Source organism: Rhamphochromis sp. 'chilingali' (genome assembly GCF_963969265.1).
Source record: "Rhamphochromis sp. 'chilingali' genome assembly, chromosome: 12".
NCBI lineage: Eukaryota > Metazoa > Chordata > Actinopteri > Cichliformes > Cichlidae > Rhamphochromis > Rhamphochromis sp. 'chilingali'.
In genome coordinates this window covers 12,790,012-12,811,899 of record NC_137939.1, presented here as the reverse complement: position 1 = coordinate 12,811,899, position 21,888 = coordinate 12,790,012, and the positions used below count along the sequence as shown (strand labels likewise).

Genomic DNA, 21,888 nt, shown 5'->3' with positions numbered 1-21,888 from the left:
GGCAACATGCAAAAACATCAACTGAAGTATGAAACTCACCTGAAGAACCCTTTGCAGCCCTCACAGGTCATGGCATTGAAGTGGAAGCCGGTGGCCTTGTCCCCGCAGACGCCACAGATCCTGGGGGCATTGCGATCGAACTCCTCCGGCCCGACCACTGACGTCGTCACCGTCATGGGCTCCATCACTAAGGAGAAAAGGGAAAAGACAGTAGAGGTTACCACTGTGGCTCCATGCTGTCTTGGTCACAAAAATTCAAAAAGACATTAAAGTCAGCATAAATACTCTAAGCACAGATCCATAAAAAAGCCAACCTCAAATAAGCTTAAAAATCTCTTTGCCTGTGTCTTCTGTGGGAGTCTTTGACTGTGTGCTCGACAGAGAGGTGAAGTGTGTATTTTTCTCTCTTATACAAACAGGTGTTGGGTTATTAGCATATTTAGCAAAAGGCATTGACAGTCACACTCTGCATTGTGCAGCTATTGGCTGAATGAGTCTGCAGGGACAGCCACAGCCACAGCCACACACACACACACACACACACACACACACACACACACACACACACACACACACACACACACACACACACACACACACACACACACACACGCCTCAAGAATTTTCAAATTACTGTGTTAATGGCAAAAAGAATTAATGACAGAACAGCGTACATTTGAAGAGGCTGTGAAAAGACTGATGCATTTAATACTGCCAAGATGAAACATTCTCTGCCATCGGAATTTTTCCAGCACATCCACCATCTGGCTTTCCTCTGAGAGATATGCAGGAGTAGTGTAACAAAAAGTTACTGGCAACTGTGACCAAAATAATACCAGCAACAGTCTTTTTTTTCTCCAAATGCAACTTTGTCTAAAGTCTGACTAAGACCAAGACTTTCTGGACGACAGTGCCTCTATTTATAGATTTTGTGGGGTGGATGATTTTAAAATGATAGACACCAAATCTCCCCCCTTATGAACCAGCATGTAAACTAGCACAATTGCCCACAATCATCACGAAAACACCATTTAAAGCAAAAATGTTTGGAGGAATGGTGCTCCACCCATCACCGTATGGGTTTCCAGAGATTTGAAGAATCAATGACAAGAATCACTAAAGCTGTTTTTGTGGCCCACTAACTTAATAAATCGCTTGATGTTTTTCATTTAATTTAATTCCCCATTCATCTGTGCATTGATTAAAGTATTGTATTTTCATCAACTCAACTCATTTGGCTTAATGGTTAATATTTCTTTTTCTCTTTGTGTTAAAAAGATGTCAATTTTATTTATTCACTGTTTTCGCAGTGCACATATGACAAACACCCCGCTACTTATGCAAGTCTTAAAAAGCATTAAAACAGAACATAAACTTTTTACCGCCTTTCATGTTCATTCTATGACATGTTTATTGCGCCTTTAGACTCAAATTCAATTTCTCTTTAAACTTTTTATGATTCTGTCTTCACTGTCTTTGTCCCCTTGTGTTGCCTATGTAATAATCGTATAGATAGTGGTGTTGACTTCCAAGAGTAAAATTTGAAACATGTTGAAATTAATTTGATTTTTAAGAATAAAGTTCTTGAAAAAAGTGAAACAAAACTGTAGAAAATACAAGGAAAAAAACAAAGATGGAGATTTCAATGTGACATATAAATGAGTAGTGTGTTGGAGCCTGCTGATAAACAGCACTACAGAGGGGGAGGTCAAGTTAGGGGAAGACAACAAAATGAGGACAAAGAGAGGAGGGGGCTGCATGCACTGAAGTAAGGAGCAGCAGGAGTCACATGGCTGCAGAATATAGCCGGGGAGGAGCTGACGTTCATAGAAGTAGAAGCTGTAACACCAGTTCCCAGGAAAACATAAACCCACAGACACGTGAGCTGGGAGCTTCTGGCTGTGAAGGCATCACTCCACTTACCCAGAATACACTGTAGTGGGAGTGCAGGTCACACACCAGCAAACATACAAACATACTTAATACTGAAGGAATATTACTTTAACACACGTTCACCATCTAAACCTGGCTCGTATGTATCAGTGTTTACATATCAGTGATTTCCTCTAACAGTGCGTGTGCATGTGTGTTGGGGTGGTTGGATAGGACAGATCTGCACACACACATACACACAAACACACACACAGACACAAGACCTCCACCATTAGTCATCCTGTCACAAAAACAGCTTTGTTTACTGATGTAGCAGCAGGTGAATAATGAAATAATTAGAGAAGGTAAAGCAGGGAGACAGTGTGTCAAACCTCTCAACAGATCTAAAAAACAAAAAACACCATAACAACCCGCACTTTCATTAATAGCGCTGATTAACAACAATGCGATTCAGCCGCAGGTATGTAATTAACAACTCAAACGGTACTTCTCCTTTAAACACTTTCCCCCTTTTGTGTTTTCTCTCGTTTGTCATTTGTAACACTGCTTAATAACTGTCATTTTATTTATTCACAGCGAGCATGATTAGCTGATAGAGATGACAGCCCTTTTTTCTTCTTTTTTCTCTTGTCCCTCTCCTTTTTTCTTTCTTTCTTTTTTTTTTTACCTGGCAGGTTATTCAGTCTCTCCTCTTGTCTAATCCTGTTACTGAAACCACCTTAATCTCATCATCATTATCTTTCCTTTAAAACAGCAGTTAGATCTGCAAATCACTTTTTCCACAAATCTGGAATCATACTTGAAATGTGTGATAACTAAGATCAGCATAATTGATGGAATAGTGCTACCGCAGTCTGCCAGAAGTCTTTGTGCTTTGTTTGGATTCATTTTAGCAATTTTCAGGGTTTTGCACGCTTACTAGGTATAAGCTGGTTTAAACATTTGATAAACATTTACACCCCTAAAACAAACTGAACTGGATTAAGGGAGCTAACACAGGCAATATTTCTGGACAGAACAGTTCAGCTGTGAATAATGGATTCTAACTATGAATACAATTTTGCCATGTTGCCTTAACCCCCCCCCCCCCCCCCCCCCCCCCCCACACACACACACACACAAAGACATTTTACAATAGCACTGAATATAATATAGCATTTTTGTAAAGAAATATATGAATGTGAATATCTGACTCAGTCACCTCATATTATTTTTATACCTCAGTTACTTTATATTTCTTACTATTTATATTCAAACTACCAAGACATAGAATGAATAATGTCTTCCATGTATAAGTGAATCTATGCTGTTTTTGAAACGAAAGCCCACCCCTGCTCACCACACTATTAGAGCCGTGTGACTCCCATCTCACTGTAAATACTCAGTAACAGAATTCAATGGTAAATCAAATGTGTACCAAACAATCATTTTACTAAATGTTATCCAGAAGAGTCATTAAAATTTCATGTCCCGGGTGTGTACATACATAGACTGAGGCATGAAAATAAACCAAAAAAGGTCTGATCTTATTTATGCATCACAGCATCTTGAATTTAATGACTTAAATAAAACAGAAAGACGCGAACAGGACACCAGTTCTAGAATCTCACTGTTCTTTTAAGGACTTCTCAAGTATATAAATATATAGGAATATAAGCCAATTTACATTGTTTGTGGCTTCTTTTCCCCCCCTTCTTTTTTGTAATTAACACTCCAGCATCAGCTGTAAAAACACATCCACAATGCCTCTGAGGGCCATACAGATGACATCTAATGTCAACAGATGAAATATGTAGTGAGGGGGGATAAACAGGCTAGATTACAGTAGCTGTTTATGCTGATGCTGATGCAATTATCCTCTGTGAAGCAGTGGGCAGTGCAGCTGAGAGCCATCTAGTCTTGTTAAAAATTCAGCAATCCCCTCATCGTATGTAAAAACTAGTTTCACAAAGCAGGCTTTAAAATCCCATAGCAGTGCATCGTACAGAACAAACACTCACCAAGAGGACATTTAAAATTCTTTACCGAATCACTACTTTGTGCTTGCTCATAACATAAAATACACTGAAGCTTTTTCAAAAGCGGCAGTGCCACACAGCTTTTAAAAACAACATCTATTAAAGACGCAGGCAGTAAAGGTCAGCGCTGCAGTACACCTGTGGTGATTACATGAGGGTGTTTGCTTCCAGTTGTAAAACCACATTTTAGTCATTTTTGATTACTTTATTAATTATGCACCTCAATGCACTTACGCTGATTTATAACTATTTCTAAAAATGGTTTTTACAGCCTATGATGTTAACACATATGAGAAGAAAAGAATTATTTTACCTGTGAAATGGATGAAAGAAAAAAAACAACTAAAAGAGCTATGAGTGATGATAAAACTGAAGACCAATAAATACAACCTCTTGCGTAGGAAAACACTCTACTGGAATAAAGCCCGCCCACAACAGTTCACCACAGGGTGGGTACGGTTTTTCTTTTACTCCAGCTTCCCTTCTATCATAAATCACACTTTCTACTTAGACAGATCTTTATATCCTACATGCTGCTAAAACAGCAAGACCACATGGTTGTGGTGGAAGAAACAGAAATGTGCCACATTCCCTGAAAAAATGGGCAGATGTGATTAAAATTTTTGGTCTTAATAGAGAAATAGGGTTGCTGGGATGGCCAGTGTATCTCCCACGCTTCCTTCCAGCATTGTTAGACCATAAATTCAGGGAGTGGTCCAGGCATGGAATCACTGCAATCTGTAAGATAGTTAAGCATGGGGAGCTGATAAATTTTGAGGACATGTGTCAGATTTACGAGATCGGCAGGGAAGATTTTTATCGTTACCTACAGGTTCGGAGCTTCTTCCGGAAGGAAATTAGAATGCTTGACACAGATGCTAGTGGGGTGATCCAAATATTTATGGATGCTTATGGTGAGAACATTATAAGAAGTACTATAGGCAAAATGTACAGAAGTTTTATAGCTATGAAAAAGACCTCAACAAGACATGTCAGTCGTCGATGGGAAAAAGAAGCCGGTATAACTATCTCAGAGGAAGATTGGTTGCGGATGTGGAAGAATGTGTTATCTACCACAAATTCTTTAACATGGCGAGATTTTGGATGGAAGAATTTAATTAGATTATTCATCACACCAAAGCAGAAATCCAAAATAAGTGGTTCAGGCGCTTCATGCTGGAGGGTGTACGGGGAGGTCGCTGCAGGTTGCATCCATGTCTTCTGGTCATGCCCTAAACTGAAGACCTGGAAGTAGCACTGGACTTCTCCTTTAGTACCATGTACCTTGGGAATATCCCTGAGGATATAAATAAAAGAGACTCATACTTACTGAAAATAATTATGGTTGCATGCAAAAAGGCAATTATTAAACGTTGGTTACAGACAAGCCGCCCCACACGGAAGCTGGTCATAGACATTATTAACACAATTCATCGTATGGAACCGATTACCCTCTCACTGCGGCTACAGAAGGAGAAAGGAGAGAGACTTTGGGAACGATGGGCTCGTTATACGTCACGAGACTAGAAACTGATACCTCTGTGATGCAGAGGGACAGCTGCGAATTTGTTTGAATGGAACATGCAACTGTGTAATATGTAATATATGTAAGTAAAATAAGGCGTTGTGTATTTTGGAATATGTGAACATATGTGAATGTGTTGGTTTCCTTTGCCCTCTTTATTTCTGTATGTAAAATAAGATGAAAATCAATAAAGAGAAAGTATAAAAAAAAAGATTTTGCCCAGACATGCCATCTAAGCTCCAAAGGGGAGTTCTTCTAGTAACAGTGACTGAAATACATGCACAGATTAACAAAGACTTAGGTGGAACAGTAAGGCAGACTGGCTTTCTTAAAAAATCTTAAAGTCAATAAAAATGTTTGACTTGTTTGATCAGAATCATAACACATCCTTCCCTCCCCATCTCCAGCTGCCTCCCTCATCCCGCTCCTCCACAACCACCCACACATGCAGGGCCTTGGAGTGGGGGTATGTCACCAGGGTGCAGAGGAGGCTACCCCCCCCCCCCCCCCCCCCCCCCCCCCCCCCCCCCTGTCCCCTTCTGGCTGCCTCTGCCTCAATTTTATCCCACAACTTAGACATTCACATTATTCACACTCTCATTACACATACATATAGGATCTTGGGGGTGGGCACAATCACGGAGTCCAAATCACCATCAGGGTGTATACCTCACCCCTGACGTCGTTGCCCACCTCTCAATTTTAAATACACTTAGTCATTGAGGGCTAGCAGGAGGGACTATGCGCTTACCTGCTGCTCCTTGGCAGGTAGCTCCATGCCCTCCTGGGTTTTAATTGCACCTTAGAACACATATGCATCAACACTACAATGAGCGGGTGGAGGGAGGTTTGGAGTCTTCTCCCACCCCCATTCTCTGCGACCTGCTGGAGCGGGAGGGCTAGTAGGAGGAGTTGGCCGTCCGACTGCGGTCTGGGGTGTGGGGCCTCCCTGCTGCTGCGGAGTCGGGGTGGTCTGCCTCTCCCCACCGCAGGGAAAAGGGTAACACCACCTGGGTCTGGGTGCAATTCCCCCCTCCAGGGGCAAGGGTACCTAGACCCGGTTTGTAGAGTACGCTTGGGGAGTGTGATTGTGTGTACAGCATCTCTTTATGTCTGTCTCCACGTTGGTTGAGTGTGGAGTGAGTGCATATGAGAGCATGAGGGTGGGAATGGATGTTTGTGTCTGTGTGTGCCTGTATGTCTGTGTCTATATGTCAGGTTGGGTATCAGACGCCACCTCTCTGGGGACACCTCAGGCCCTCCAAGGTTTGGAGGCCTATCTCCACCCACCACCACTTCCCCTGCCGGTGGCGGACTCCCTCAGGTGTCGGTGTGTTGGTGGTTCTTTGTGTCTGGGGGTGGGCGTCCGGGTACACACTGGCTCACTCCTTGGCGGCCGCTTGTCGGGGCCTGGGGCCTGGGGCTCGCTCGGGCCCCTTTGGAGGTGGGGTGCCCCCGGCCTCTCGGCCTGGGGCTCGGTCACTCAGGCACAGCTGGGGGCCGGCGGAGCTCACGGGCGCGTCACTGCAACTCCCCCTGACTTCTGCTCCGCGGCTGCTGGGCGAGCCCTCATCTGGGACTCTCCTCAGCTCTTACTGGAACAGTGGCGCGGCTGCCCCTCTGTTGGTCTTCCATGGTCTCTTGTGTTCTGGGGGCCTCTGGATGTCTGGAGTTTTGATCTCCTCCATACCCGCTTCACACCCTGGAGGACGGGGCTGTGGCCCCCCCACACTCCCTAGCAGATCATTACATGGAGAAACCTTTGGAATGCAAGCATGCTGATCCACACAGGTATGCACACATGGGTATTCACAGACGCGGACTAAAGCTTTCTTGGCTGCTGCCTCAAAGCACACTGTGCGCTGTCTATCTTGCGTGCTGCACAATATCGTTTATTATTTAGTAAATATTGATATCTATGACTAGCTAGTTTATTGTGATGGTGCTTTGTTTTCTCTATTATTATGTTGCTCTTTGTTGTTTGCTGTCTCCTCTGTTTGTTTTTTTTGTTTGTTTGTTTTTTTTTTCTCCATACAGGTGACCCAGGAGTTCTTTTTTTTTTTTTCTTTCTCTCTCTTCCCCCCCCTTCTCACCGTCTCTTCTCCCCTTTGGTTTTCTTTCTTTCTCTCCCCCTCTTTCTCTCATTCATTCCCCCTGTCCTATTTATTAAAAAAAAAAAAAAAAAAAAAAGAAAAAAAAATGACAAAGGATGAACTGAAGCTCTGCCATCACGTAATGTCGCATACTGCTGTTTCTGATGTCATTTAAAAAAAAAAAAAAAAAAAAAAAAAAAAAGAATCATAACACATCACATGCTGCTGTAGTGTTTTACAGATACTGAAACTTAAAGCTGGCACTAACTGAGCACAGCAGATAAACTTAATTCCTACCACCTACACTGCTGCTGCTGACCTTTGATCTGGTGTAAACATCAAGAAAAAAGAACAATAAAGGGATCAATAAAGTATTACAGTATTACACTCTTTGAGTGACTAGTTGAAAAATAACTTTTACCACACAAACACTAACTTCTGAACTTCAGAATACTTGAAGCTCCTGAGAAGATGCATAAAATTAGAGATGTGCAATCCAACACCAGTGTAACTCCTACCAGACTGAATGTGGACACAGCATGTTAATGAACCATAGTAACAATAAAGTCTAAACCAGTGTTAATTTCAATTGAAAGCAAGCAACTTTCAATGGTTAAAAACATGACAAACCTGTACACTTTATATTTTACTTAACTGAGCCTTAGATTTGCTCTACTATAATCTTATAATATTCAGTCGACTAAAACTAGAGTAAAATATTGTCAAAATATTCTGTCAAAATTAACCAGAATCTATTTGACAATATTTTACTCCGAAACACAACTATGCACTGCACACTGTAATCCCATTTTAAAATTATGAAGCAGTACATCAACATCAACTGTCCTGTATTTGTTGCATGTACGCTGAGGTTCCTCTCCCTCTCGGCTGTCTAAGGTGGGGCATTCTTAATAACAACATTGGGCTAAATAGTTCAACAAAATACTTTCCATCAGCATTTTCTTCTGGTTAACAAAATCTTGCAAGGCTTAAGAGGGGCCTAACATTTTCCCTCCGAATAGTTTCACTTCAAAGCTGAGCAGAAAAAAGTTTTTTGTTGTTCTTTATATGATATAGTGTGAACTCCTCTATACGCGGCACTACAGGGAACATGGCCTACTTTTACTACCAGCTGCCTCACAGTGGGCCTCACTAGAAGCTAACTGCCATAAACTCTAGTCCACTACATCACAACAGAGCAGCAGCTGAGCCGGAGCTTTAACTCGTACACATACTCAAAAATCCCACAACTCGAAAAATAAACGACTACTTCTAATGTTTCCTCACTCTGGTGATATACAGAGACTTCTGGCTGTGTCACCTCAGGGCTTGACTGGTTTTGTTTACTGAGCTGGAAAGTGAGAAACTACAAGTTAAATTTTGTTTGACAAGGTGGGTTTTCTCTTTAAAAATTTCAGTCCAAAGACATTTGATTCCCATTTGGCTCCATGAATCCTGGACATCAAAACATACAGAGGGAGGTGGGTGATTTTATGATCTTATATCAAAGACAATCTTGACATATGATCTATGTTTTAGACACATTATGAAATAAATTGCAGTGCTGTCAAAACATTCTCCTGCAAAAGGAACAAGAAGAAAGACTGTTTGTGACAGAAACAGGCTGACCTTCAATGCAAACACTAGGTAAATAGTGGATTGAAAGACAACTATAGGTAGAGGTATGATGGTGCTATCTGGTAAGCAGAATCGGACTTTCAGTGAGCTCAGAAATCAAGCTCAGTGGAGGATGAAGTGCCAAAGGACTCATCACACAGGCTTAGAGAACGATTGGCAACTGCCTGGGAACCACCGGTCTCTATGGAAAAATGAGTGTCTATTGCCGACTGGTCTCTGGGTCTATGTGACTGGGGCCTAAAGGGCCAATATTATGGGGGAAATAAACAAACTCAAAGCAGCAGGTACGTTTAATAAATGTAGACACTTTAGAATGTAGAAACTAGACAATAAATTCTTGAGTTATAACCAAACATTGTTTGTTAACAGAAAACTGAAAGTTTCTGAAAAATTGAGAAAACTAATTCTGTTCAAGGCTACTCTAGATGGCTTCAAACTGACAAGAATAAATGGTCTGATCACGCTAAAACACAATACCTCTGACTTTGGAAGAATGGAGGCTGCAAGGATTTAAAATAAACATGTGAACTGAATTCAATTTTTTTGTTCAACAAGCAAAATATTTCACTGACAACTAAAACAACAAGAAAATAATTTAACACGTAGAAATAACATGCACAGACACATAACAATAACATGAGTAAATTATCATCCAAGGCATGGATGTCAGCATTAATAAACTACAATAGGCTTGATTAAAGTATGGTAAAAAATCGGCGTCACAAGATGTCAAACATTATGATTTTACGCAAACAGATGCCTGAACGTTGAATGCAATGAAAGCAAAGGAAGTTCTCGTCCTTCAGTGTGTCCAGGTCAGTTTAAAGATACTAACTAGGGCTGCATGATTATGGCCAAAATGACTATCATGCTTATTATGCTTAGGCTGCTGCCCCCGCAACCCGGCCTCGGATAAAGCGGATGAAGATGGATGGATGGATGACTTATTATGATCAGTATTGAAACCACAATTATTGGTCATGTTTATTCATTGATTTTAGTGACAAAAGTTTATTGTTGCACCCAACTGTGACACTGCTGTCACAATTATTGGACTACAGTTTACTAATGTACAAATCTTTGCATCAAAATAAAATTTCTCTCCCTTATTAAACTAAATTTTGCACATATCTTAGGAGAAAACTATAAATATATTTTTTTAAATTGCGCCAAAATCTTAAACAAAACTAAATCAACAGTGTACTCGCTTTCACTTTTTAAATGTATTACATTCCAGCTAATTAAAACATCTTTGCAGACACATCATTAATTGTACCTGCTTGCAATTGAAACTCGTAGCAAAGTACTCCCCAGTTGTGAGATCCCTCTCCACTTCCCCTGCATGCTCTTGCGCACAGTACAGGTACTGCTACTTTGAAAAAAATAATTGCTTTTGTCCAGCATGCTGACCATTTTCCAGAAGCCTGGAGACAAAATATTTGTCCAAATGTAATATGGCTGTGTTGGTGGTTTCTCTCCGTCTTTGTGAGCTGGACTGCTATGCAGAGTCTTCTTTCTTAGAGACGACTTTAGTTGATTTTTGAATGCGTTAGTAACCATTGCATTGCTTTTCTTGGCCTTCAGGCATAAATTATCCAGCAGTTTGTGGTGTGTTTTCAGTCAGTTGAATAAGTTGTGTTGCTTTACAGTTGAGACACAACTCTTCAAAACTCTTTGGAGGATTTTTTGGTTAGCACCATTTGCACTAATTCCAAGAATTTCCAACAATAAATGATGGTTCTTTTCCAGAGACAAGCTCTTCACTTTCTACTGTTGTAGACATTTGGATTTTTTGCATATCTGTCTTTTAATGGAGAGTTACTCATCAAGACTATGTCCAAGAAACTTTGTGCAGGAACAGCTGTAATTGGCACATACAACCCTGTGGTCAGGTACTCAGACACAATGTAATTGTGGAAAGTTAAAATTGAGATCAGGACTAAAATTATATTAATTGTGCAGCCCTAGTACTAATGGAGGCCATCAGAAAATTTAATTGACGCAACAACAAAGTCGTGATCTTCCTGCTGTAAGAGCAAAGTCAGACTTAAAAGTCCTCTACTAATGCAGGCTTATTAACATTATTTGAACTGCTAAGAAAGTAGTAATGTTTCAGCTTTGTCAAGGTCTTTAACCATTATGTGCTTTAAGTAAATATAGTTTTCAAGCCAGCAACAAATCATCTATAAATGATACTCCTCAATAAAACACAAAATGCAGATGCACTATAAATTCCTGTTATTCATTAGCCCTACTCAAATTATTACATACAACTCAGTGAACACATTGCAAAACCAGAGCATGTTCTTACCTCCTTTATATGTGCCTACTTGCCAGCATGGTACATGCTGAGCGTGTGCACAAGTTAGTAGGTCAGTTTGTTTGTTTTTTTTTTTTATTACAGGTACCACAAAGATGGAGGCTGAAAGAAGATGTGCTGGGAAAATACAGGTGAGCACTTAGCTTACTCGGGTGGAGGCCCACGAACAATAGAGTACACATGTCTTTGTGGCAAACACACTCACATTCTAACATTGGAACAACCCAGAACAACCCAGCCGTACAAATGAATAGATTAGTCACATAGAAAATATGCTGGTATACACTAAGCATAGGCAGGATGTGGAAACATGAAAAATGACCAACCAATCAAAATATAATTCCTCAGAAAGTGGCTTTGAACATCGTGTGTTTGTTGGTGCCACACTGTTTTGGTCTGAGTAATTTAGAAACTGCTGATCTGCTGCAATTTTCCAACCATCACTAGTGTTTACAGAGAATGAACTAGAAAAAAGTGAAGATCCAGCAGCAGTTCTACATGTAAAAAAATGCCTTATTGATGTCAGAGGTCAGTGGAGAATGGGGAGACTGATCCGAGCTGATAGAAAAGCAACAGTTACTTAAATAATCACTCAGTACAACCAAGCTATGCACTAGAACATCTCACGTTGAAGCAACTGGGCTACAGGAGTCACTGCTGTCATAACAGGTTACAATTCACACACGTTCATCAAAACTGGAAAAAAGAAATTGAAAAATGTTGCCCGGTCTAATGAGTCCCAGTTTCTGCTGCTGGTCATGATGAGTCATAAACAACAATGACAGCATGGATCCATTCTGCCTTGTATTAACATTTCATATTGTTGTTGCTGGTGCAGAAGGTATTTCCCTTATTCTGAATGCATTTAAGGCACAAGACTTAAGACAAAAACATTTTATTCTTTCACTATCGCATTGAGGGACCAGACAAAGAGCGATTCATAAGACCCTTATGAAAAGGACACCGAGGGAACAGTTTACCCTGCCCGGGATAGGGTTACCGGGGCCCCGCCCTGGAGCCAGGCCCGGGGAGGGTGCCCGAGGGCGAGCGTCTGCTGGCTGGGCCTTAGTCCATGGGGTCCGGCCGGGCACAGCCCGAAGAGGAGACATGGGCCCATCCTCCCGCAGGCCCACCACCCGCAGGAGGCGCCATAGGGGTCGGGTGCATTGTGTGCCGGGTGGCGGCCAGGAGCGGAGGCCCTGGCGGACTGACCCCCGGCTGCCAAGACTGGCAATAGGGACATGGAATGTCACCTCTCTGGTGGGGAAGGAGCCTGAGTTAGTGCGTGAGGTTGAGAGGTACCGGCTAGATATAGTCGGGCTCACCTCTACACATGGCTTGGGCTCTGGAACCAGTCTCCTGGAGAGGGGCTGGACTCTGTCTCAGTCTGGAGTTGCCCCTGGTGAGAGGCGGCGGGCTGGGGTGGGTATCCTAATATCCCCTCGGCTTGCTGCCGGTACGTTGGGGTTTTTCCCGGTGGACGAGAGGGTTTGTTCCCTGCGCCTTAGGGTCGGGGAACGGGTCCTGACTGTCATCTGCGCTTATGCGCCGAGTGGCAGTTCAGAGTACCCAGCCTTCTTAGAGTCCCTGGGGGGGGGTGCTGGAGGGTGCTCCACCTGGAGACTCTGTTGTCCTGCTGGGAGACTTCAATGCTCACGTGGGTAACGACAGCGAGACCTGGAGGGGCGTGATTGGGAGGAACGGCCTCCCTGATCTGAACCCGAGCGGTGCTCTGTTATTGGACTTCTGTGCTAACCACAGTTTGGCCATAACGAACACCCTGTTTGAACATAAGAGTGTCCATAAGTGCACGTGGCACCAGGACGCTCTAGGCCGTAGGTCGATGATCGATTTTGTAATCGTATCAGCAGACCTGCGACCATATGTTCTGGACACTCGGGTAAAGAGAGGGGCTGAGCTGTCAACTGATCACCACCTGGTGGTGAGTTGGATCAGGTGGCGGGGGAGGACGCTGGACAGACCTGGTGCACCTAAACGCGTAGTGAGGGTGTGCTGGGAACGTCTAGCAGAGGCCCCAGTCCGCGAGATCTTCAACGCACACCTCCGGCAGAGCTTCGACAGCATTCCGAGGGAGACTGGGGACATTGAGTCCGAATGGACCATGTTCAGAGTCTCCATTGCCGAAGCTGCTGTATTGAGCTGCGGCCGCAAGGTGGTGGGTGCCTGCCGTGGTGGTAATCCCCGAACCAAATGGTGGACACCAGAGGTGAAGGGAGCCACCAGGCTGAAGAAGGAGTCCTATCGGGCTTGGTTAGCCTGTGGGACTCCGGAGGCAGCCGACAGGTATCGACAGGCCAAGCGGAATGCGGCTCGGGCAGTGGCTGAAGCAAAAACTCGGGTGTGGGAGGAGTTCGGAGAGGCCATGGAAAAAGACTTTCGGACTGCCTCAAAGAGATTCTGGCAAACCGTCAGACGTCTCAGGAGGGGAAAGCGGTGCTCTACCTGCACTGTGTATAGTGCTGGCGGAGCGCTGCTGACGTCGACTGAGAAAATTGTCAGGCGGTGGAAGGAATACTTCGAGGACCTCCTTAATCCCACTGACACGTCTTCCGAGGAGGAAGCAGAGTCTGGGGATGAGGGGAATGACCCGCCAATTTCCGGGGGCGAGGTCACTGAGGCAGTTAAACAACTCCTTGGTGGCAGAGCCCCTGGTGTTGATGAGGTCCGCCCCGAGTTCCTGAAGGCTCTGGACGTTGTAGGGCTGTCCTGGTTGACACGCCTCTGCAATGTTGCGTGGAGATCAGGGGCAGTACCTGTGGACTGGCAGACCGGGGTGGTGGTCCCCATCTTTAAGAAAGGGGACCGGAGGGTGTGTTCCAACTACAGGGGGATCACACTCCTCAGCCTCCCTGGGAAAGTCTATGCCAGGGTGCTGGAAAGGAGAGTTCGTCCGTTAGTCGAACCTCGGATACAGGAGGAACAATGCGGTTTTCGTCCTGGTCGCGGAACACTGGACCAGCTCTTTATCCTCTCCAGGATACTTGAGGGTGCATGGGAGTTTGCCCAACCAGTCTACATGTGTTTTGTGGACTTGGAGAAGGCATTCGACCGTGTCCCTCGGGGTGTCCTGTGGGAGGTGTTGCGGGAATATGGGGTGTCTGGCCCATTGCTACGGGCCATTCGATCCCTATACAACCGTTGCAAGAGCTTGGTTCGCATTGCCGGCAATAAGTCGGACTCGTTCCCGGTGGGTGATGGGCTTCGCCAGGGCTGCCCTTTGTCTCCGGTTCTGTTCATAATTTTTATGGACAGGATTTCTAGGCGCAGCCAAGTGGCGGAGGGCTTTCGCTTTGGTGGCCTCAGAATCTCATCTCTGATTTTTGCAGATGATGTGGTTCTGTTGGCTTCATCGGGTGAAGGCCTCCAGCTCGCACTGGAACGGTTCGCAGCCGAGTGTGAAGCAGCGGGAATGAGGATCAGCACCTCCAAATCTGAGGCCATGGTTCTCAGCCGGAAAAGGGTGGAGTGCCCACTCCGGGTCGGGGATGAGTTCCTGCCACAAGTGGAGGAGTTCAAGTATCTCGGGGTCTTGTTCGCGAGTGATGGGAGAAGGGAGCCGGAGATCGACAGACGGATTGGGGCTGCAGCTGCAGTAATGCGGACGCTGCACCGGTCCGTCATGGTGAAGAGGGAGCTGAGTGTAAAAGCGAAGCTCTCAATTTACCGGTCAATCTACGTCCCTACCCTCACCTATGGCCACGAGCTGTGGGTAGTGACCGAAAGAACGAGATCGCGGATACAAGCGGCAGAAATGAGCTTCCTCCGAAGGGTGGCTGGCCTCTCCCTTAGAGATAGGGTGAGAAGTTCGGCCATCCGGGAGGGGCTCAGAGTAGAGCAGCTGCTGCTCCACATCGAAAGGAGCCAGCTGAGGTGGTTCGGGCATCTGACAAGGATGCCCCCTGGGCGCCTCCTGGGTGAGGTGTTCCAGGCATGTCCCACCGGGAGGAGGCCCCGGGGCAGACCCAGGACACGCTGGAGAGATTATATCTCTCGGCTGGCCTGGGAACGCCTTGGTATTCCCCCGGATAAGCTGGAGGAGGTGGCTGGGGAGAGGGAGGTCTGGGCCTCTTTGCTTAGGCTGCTGCCCCCGCGACCCGGCCCCGGACAAAGCGGATGAAGATGGATGGATGGATGGATGGATGGACTATCGCATTTGAATAAAATGTGTTGAGACGCTGGTCAAGACCAGAGTAAACGATTCCTGTTTTATTCACCCAATTCAAAGTGATTACGTGTGCTGAAATTAAAATGTGGTATCTGGTTAAATTCAAATTCCATCTACTTAAGACGATATTCAAATCTGTTTTGACCCAGGTCTGGCCTCCTTCTGTGTTCCCTCTCCTTCCGCCAATCCACAACAGCAGCTTTGAACTTTAGACCTTGTTTTCTAGGCGGAGGACGAAAACGAACAGGCTGGGCTGTTGGGCTGTTGGCAGACTGTCAGGGAGACGAAGAGGGAGGAGTGAGAGAAAGAGAGGGTGAGACAGAGAGGAGCTTGTAAAGAAAGGAATGAAGTCATGAAAAAAATGAAAGCAGGGAATTAAGTAATGAAAGGAGAAAGTGAAAAAGGGAGAGACAGATGGAAACTGAAGGAGTAAAAGAGGAAAGAAAAAGTAGTATTTGAGAACACAGCGAAGGCCCACTGCTGAAAATATAACAGAAAATAATGAGGCAGTCGAGTGTGGATAAAGAGAAGGAAACAATGAAGATGATTTCTTTCCATTACTCACTGCATGAGCTTTCTTGCGGTAGCACCCTCAGGGCCAAATTTTGCAAATGTTTTCCACACAACTTATAGTTCTTCAGATACGTTAGTCAGGAAATTGTCCTCATAGTTTACAGCTGTCTTTTTTGGAGCCACAGGGTGTCACGTGGTGTGTCCAGCACTGGATGTGGAAGCTTGATTTTGCTGGCTTAGTGAGAAATGTAGCTGTGATGTACACACTGGCAAGGAGACCATTTATTTTGCACAAATCATATCCACTTTTGTTTAGAGGGCATACGGGGTTACTTACACTTATGTCTGGGTAAAATTCAAAATGCCCAAAAGAGATCTGGGATAAAACAGAGGCTCTTTGCACAACTCCTTCAACTCTTTCAACTGAGAAGACACTTGCACACATGATGAGCTAAGGCTTTGTTATTAGTGATCAATATATTCTTATCATCTGCTGACCTGGAACATGTGAATAATGGCAAACAGCAGCTGATTGAGCTGTCATGCAGAGTCAAAGTCAGAGTACAGCTACAGTGTGGAAAACAGAGCCACAGATAACGACGCAAGCAACCAATCTGTTTTAACTGTAAGATAGTTCTGCTGTTTTCAATAATGTCAGCATACAAGGCAGCCCCTACTTCTGGATTATTTCCAAAATTGATTAAGTAGTGGATCTTGTCAAAATACTACATCAAAAGAAATAATATGCGATTCTATTCAAAATTTTAGGACTGACTAAAGCATCTCTTATACTTTTAAACACAGCTGATTGCTAGCTTACAAAGCTAAAACAACATATACATAAAACTGTACAAACTGCACTTTACAAAAGGGTCTTTGTCAAGCAGCTGAGTGGATATCAACATAGACATTAGGGCTGGGCCATATCATATCGTTCACGGTAATACCGGTATAATGTTGGGCAACGACTATTGCGATAGAATATGGGTAAAACGCGCATGCACAGTGCCTTTGTTTTCATACGCACATGGCGAAAAAGGCGACGGGGAATGAAAATGGCGAAAGCAGATCGTTGAATGAAACGGATGAACCAGAATTGGTTTGTAACAATGCTGCAACTTCAGTGATGTGGAACTGGTTTAGCTTTCGTCTGTCAGATACACAACAAAGCACTATTTTTGGTAGAGCGTGCTAGCGGGCCGTCGTTATTACCGTGTTTTTTGGAAAATACGGCACACTTAAAATCAATCCTTTGATTTTTTTGAAAATCAACAGTGCCCCTTATAATCCCGTGTGCCTTATGTTTGAATTCTGGTTGTGTTTACTGACCTCGAAATGATTTTATGTACACGGCGCTCGAAAATCTGTCAGATGTTTCAGTACGACTTTACTAAACTACGAACCCGGACTGCTTGATGGATTGTCGGAGCATTACGGCTATCGTAGGCAGGAGCCTCGCGGAGTGATACGTACTGTGCTTCAACATAATATTACCGTATTGTGTGTGTATAGCCTCTTTTTAAGTTTTGTGGATATTATACATGGTTATGCTGAGGATATGTCGGCCAATTTCCACTGGAAATGCGTTTTGGTTAAACTATCAGCGAGGAATTTACACTGGCACTGTTACATTTTTATACAACTTAAATGCAGATAAAAAAACAGCTGCTTGTTTAAGTGAAAATACATTGATTTTTTTTTAACTAATAAAGTTGTGGAGTTGGAAAGTATTTTGTCTAGTGTCAATTATATCGTCAGTTATATCATTATCGCAAATTTTCAAATCTATATCGTGATAAATATTTTTGGTCATATCGCCCTGCTCTACTAGACATTATGCTATTTAAATAACTTAATATTAATAATGCCCCTGCTTTCCCTTAAAGCTGGGCCAAGTAAAGCAAATAGCACATTAATAAAGGCTGCAATTCAGGCCAGATCCCTGCTGACGTAAACTGTGATCTAGTGGAGAGATCTGATGGCGGGGCAAAAATGGTAGCAAGCACTGGACATACACCAGTGTTTGCTACATAGATATGTTTGCACAGTAGAAAATGATGTGTGGGAAATAACAAAAAAATGACAAGCATTTAAAAATTAGACAGTAAATTCTGCATTGGATGTGTACTATTTTCGTGTTTTAAAAGCACATGGAGTATGATTAAATAAGAACAAAACCTGTTTTCTACCACAGTATCTTCTAAGGATAAACACAGCAAAGTGCAAAGGAAATGCTTCACATTACATTTTGACTTAAGCATTATGACACATCCGCGTAATGCATTACATCCATAACAAAAGACCACAGAACAATGGAAAGTAGCTTATGCCTTCTTTCACAATGTCATTATCAGATTTGGCACACATTTGCTCAACTTCTTATTGTCACAACGGGACTGAACGGACTCACGCGCAGGCTCTAGGTCTTGAAAGCACAAGAGTCTTTATTATGATGCACCAGGTGATTATTTACAAAAGTGAGGGGAAAGCCGGGCTCCGGGGGTCCACACACGAACGGGAAAGACACGCACACTCTCCGTCCACTCCTCCTCACACTCCACTCACTCGGGTAACACAGGGGTAGGTCCAGGGAATCTGTACACAGAGACACGAATGGGTAGTTAGGTAAATCGCTATGAAACACTTCTGAAGTCATTGAGCTGGGGTTACACTGACGAGGGTCGGCAACGGTCCAGCGACGAGAAACACAGGGCTGCCGTCTTATAAAGGAGCTGGATCACTCGTGATGAGCCACAGGTGCGTGGGCCAAGGGCAGGAGCCCGCAGGTAAGCTCCGCCCAGGCAGAGGGAGGAGGGAAAGAGGGGAAAGGAGAGAGCAGGAAAAAAATAAAAAAAGGAATACAAAACATATGTAGCCGTACTGAGCCGACCGGGTAGGCACAGGGACCCTGACACTTATTCCCAATCACTTCTAGATATGGGTTCCATTACATAAAGCCAAATCTACTGCCGCTCATCTGAAATTGCTGTGGATTTTATAGACATCTGTACTGCTTTCCAGTGTTTGCCTAAAGTGAATGGTAACTTCTAATGAGGCATTTCATTGCTTTGCAATGTCTATTCATGTTATCAGTGTCAACAGTTAGTGGAAAATGACTTAGCACTTACATTTTTATTACTGTTACCAGAAAGATAAAACGCAGTGATTTAGGAGGGCTTCTAAACATTAGACCTGCAGAAACTCCCCTCAAAGCATGTTAGGTCCGACAGGACCCAGTCCTAGTTTATATCAGTTTCATCTGGAAAGGACTTTACTGATTACCTTCAAATCACTATGTAGTGACTCTATATCTCGGAAGTGTGAACATCTTACACCGCCCAGATGACTCAGACTACATAATCAATTACAGTTAAAAGGTTACAGGCTTAAAATAAAGGATCGTGCTTTATCTGTTTTATCCCCAATTCGGTGGAACAAACATTACTTATTTAACACCAGCATGATCAGTTCCTCATTTCAAAAAGCTTTCAAAGACCCACCAATACAGAGTGGCCTTTGTATAACTTGCATTACTTGTTCTTTTCACTCATTTTATATGTATCAAAAGTTGATTATTATTTTTATTATTTTAGTAGCACTAGTAGTAGGAGCAATAGTAGTTTACCTATTTGCATAACAAGTCAAAGATCCCCAGTTCAAACCCAGGAGGAGACACAGAAAATCAGGAAGGGCACCTGCTGTAAAATCATGCCAAATGAAACACTATAGTGGTTCCAAGCAAGTCAGGGAACAGCAGAAATTAGCTGCTTTTTTATTATTAGTTAGATTGTTAAAGAATGCTCCAGTGATAAGGCAGCCAATGAAGAGCTTTGACTGGAGGACTTTGTCTGTGTTGGTCTAATTAATATAGTTTCTGTATACAAAGTTACACTATACAGTGCATTTTTTAAAGCTGAATGTTGAAAGTGTATTCAGTTAAATTTATACATATAAGGGTGTACAAAAAAGACAGGTTTCCATACCATTATTATTCTATCAATTTACTGAACTTAACTAACCCCCTGAAAAATACCACATAGCGCAATCTGCCTAGAGAACAAAAAAACGAAACCTCAATCAATGGACCTTTTGAACTGCCAGTATAATAAATAAAATAATTATTAAAGTCCTATTTGCCTATGTATCTCTGTTTTTGTTTTTTTGTTTTTTGAATTTTGGATAAGTTTTGCCTGGACTCATTAAGGCTAATTGTTTGTTTCATGGGTGCCGATTTCCCCGCAATATAAAGGAAGAATAATAGCCAAACATGCCTCATAAACTTGTTCTGTGTGAGTCAGACATTACTCATGTAGCATGGGTTCATGGCTGTTTTATGAAGAACAAAACAACAATAAATTCAGAAAGAAATACTTTCTATTTAGCATCTCATATCTGTGGGGAGAAAGACAGATAGAGGTGTAACTTTGATGCGAATCCCAAGGATGTTGGGATTTGTTTAAGTCAGTGTTGCTTGACTTAAATCAGAAAGACAAAAACATTTTGATAGAAAGCAAACAATATGACACTTAACGTAACCTAAGGGCACTGTCAATAAGAGAGGCTTGTTCTTTTCCCTTCAAACAGATAAACACAAGAGCTTACCGTCAAAAAAAAAAAAAAAAAAAAAAAAAACACCCCAGGGACAAAAATATTAATTCAACTCTTCATATGCTTTCCTTCCTCTACAAGAACCTTGCAGCTACTTCAATAACATTTATTGATACTCCCTTATAGAGCAGGGCGATATGGCCAAAAATATTTATCACGATATATATTTGAAAATTTGCGATAACGATATAACTGACGATATAATTGATGCGAGACAAAATACAACTCCACAACATTACTAGCGCAAAAAGACAACCTTCCATTTATTTTCACTTAAACAAGAAGCTGGTTTTTATGTACATTAAAGCTTTATAAAAATTTAACAGTGCAAATGCAAATTCCTTGCTGAAAGTTTAACCAAAAGGCATTTCCAGTAGAAATGGGCTGACATATCCTGAGCATAACCATGTATAATATCCACTGAAGTTAAAAAGAGGTGCTTTGCAACATTAAACTGCAGTGTGCAATACGTATTTTTCGGACCATAAGATGCACGGGATTATAAGGCACATTAAGCGAAACAAAGCAGTCAGATAAATCAAACTTTATTAAACTCATTCTTCTTGCTTCCTCCACTTCTGTACCATTGATTCATTAATGTTGAATTCTCTGGCAGCTGCTCTATTCCCATGTTGTTGCAGTATATTAATGACTAACCTCATATTGTGGATGGATTATCTCAGTTGTTCTCCTGACTGAAGTTTGGTCCGTTTACAGCATCCTGCCATGCGATTGCATTTGTCTCTAACTATCAGGAACCTTAACGTTAACTTTTATAAGTGGAAAAGTGTTAGTGTTCGTCTTCCAGCTTCACTGTTTATGTTATGCTAACATAGCTGTGTCGCTAGCGATCACGTAGCACATCATCATCATCATTTATTTATTTATTTATATAGCACTTTAAAAACACACCTGGTAGACCAAAGTGCTGTACAATACTAATATGCACATAGTAATAAAACCAGACATAGCAATAAAGTTAAAAAACATCATTATATACCAGCTAGCCCAACTTCAGTAACCCTACAAATGTCACTGCTGTTTAGTTTCCTGTCTTCATTTATGTTGGAAGTGATAGCAGAGCTGTACGTTTG

The 21,888-nt window shown here is 42.8% G+C and overlaps 1 protein-coding gene across 7 annotated transcripts in view; it reads right to left on the bottom strand.

Annotated features, from left to right (window-relative positions):
- LOC308407120 (vitamin D3 receptor A) overlaps positions 1-21,888 on the bottom strand; it is an 88,176-nt gene that overhangs the window by 25,141 nt on the left and 41,147 nt on the right. Inside the window, exons 3-5 of one of the 7 annotated variants that reach the window (XM_080898577.1) lie at positions 18,863-18,977; positions 18,597-18,781; positions 40-187 (exon numbers count right to left, since the gene is read on the bottom strand). In XM_080898577.1, coding sequence (XP_080754703.1) covers positions 40-185 — 146 coding nt within the window. In that variant the 5' untranslated portion in view covers positions 186-187; positions 18,597-18,781; positions 18,863-18,977. Of the gene's footprint in view, positions 1-39; positions 188-18,596; positions 20,122-21,888 lie in introns of those variants that run through there. The other 6 variants (XM_080898579.1, XM_080898573.1, XM_080898574.1 and 3 more) reach the window with 6 other exon arrangements.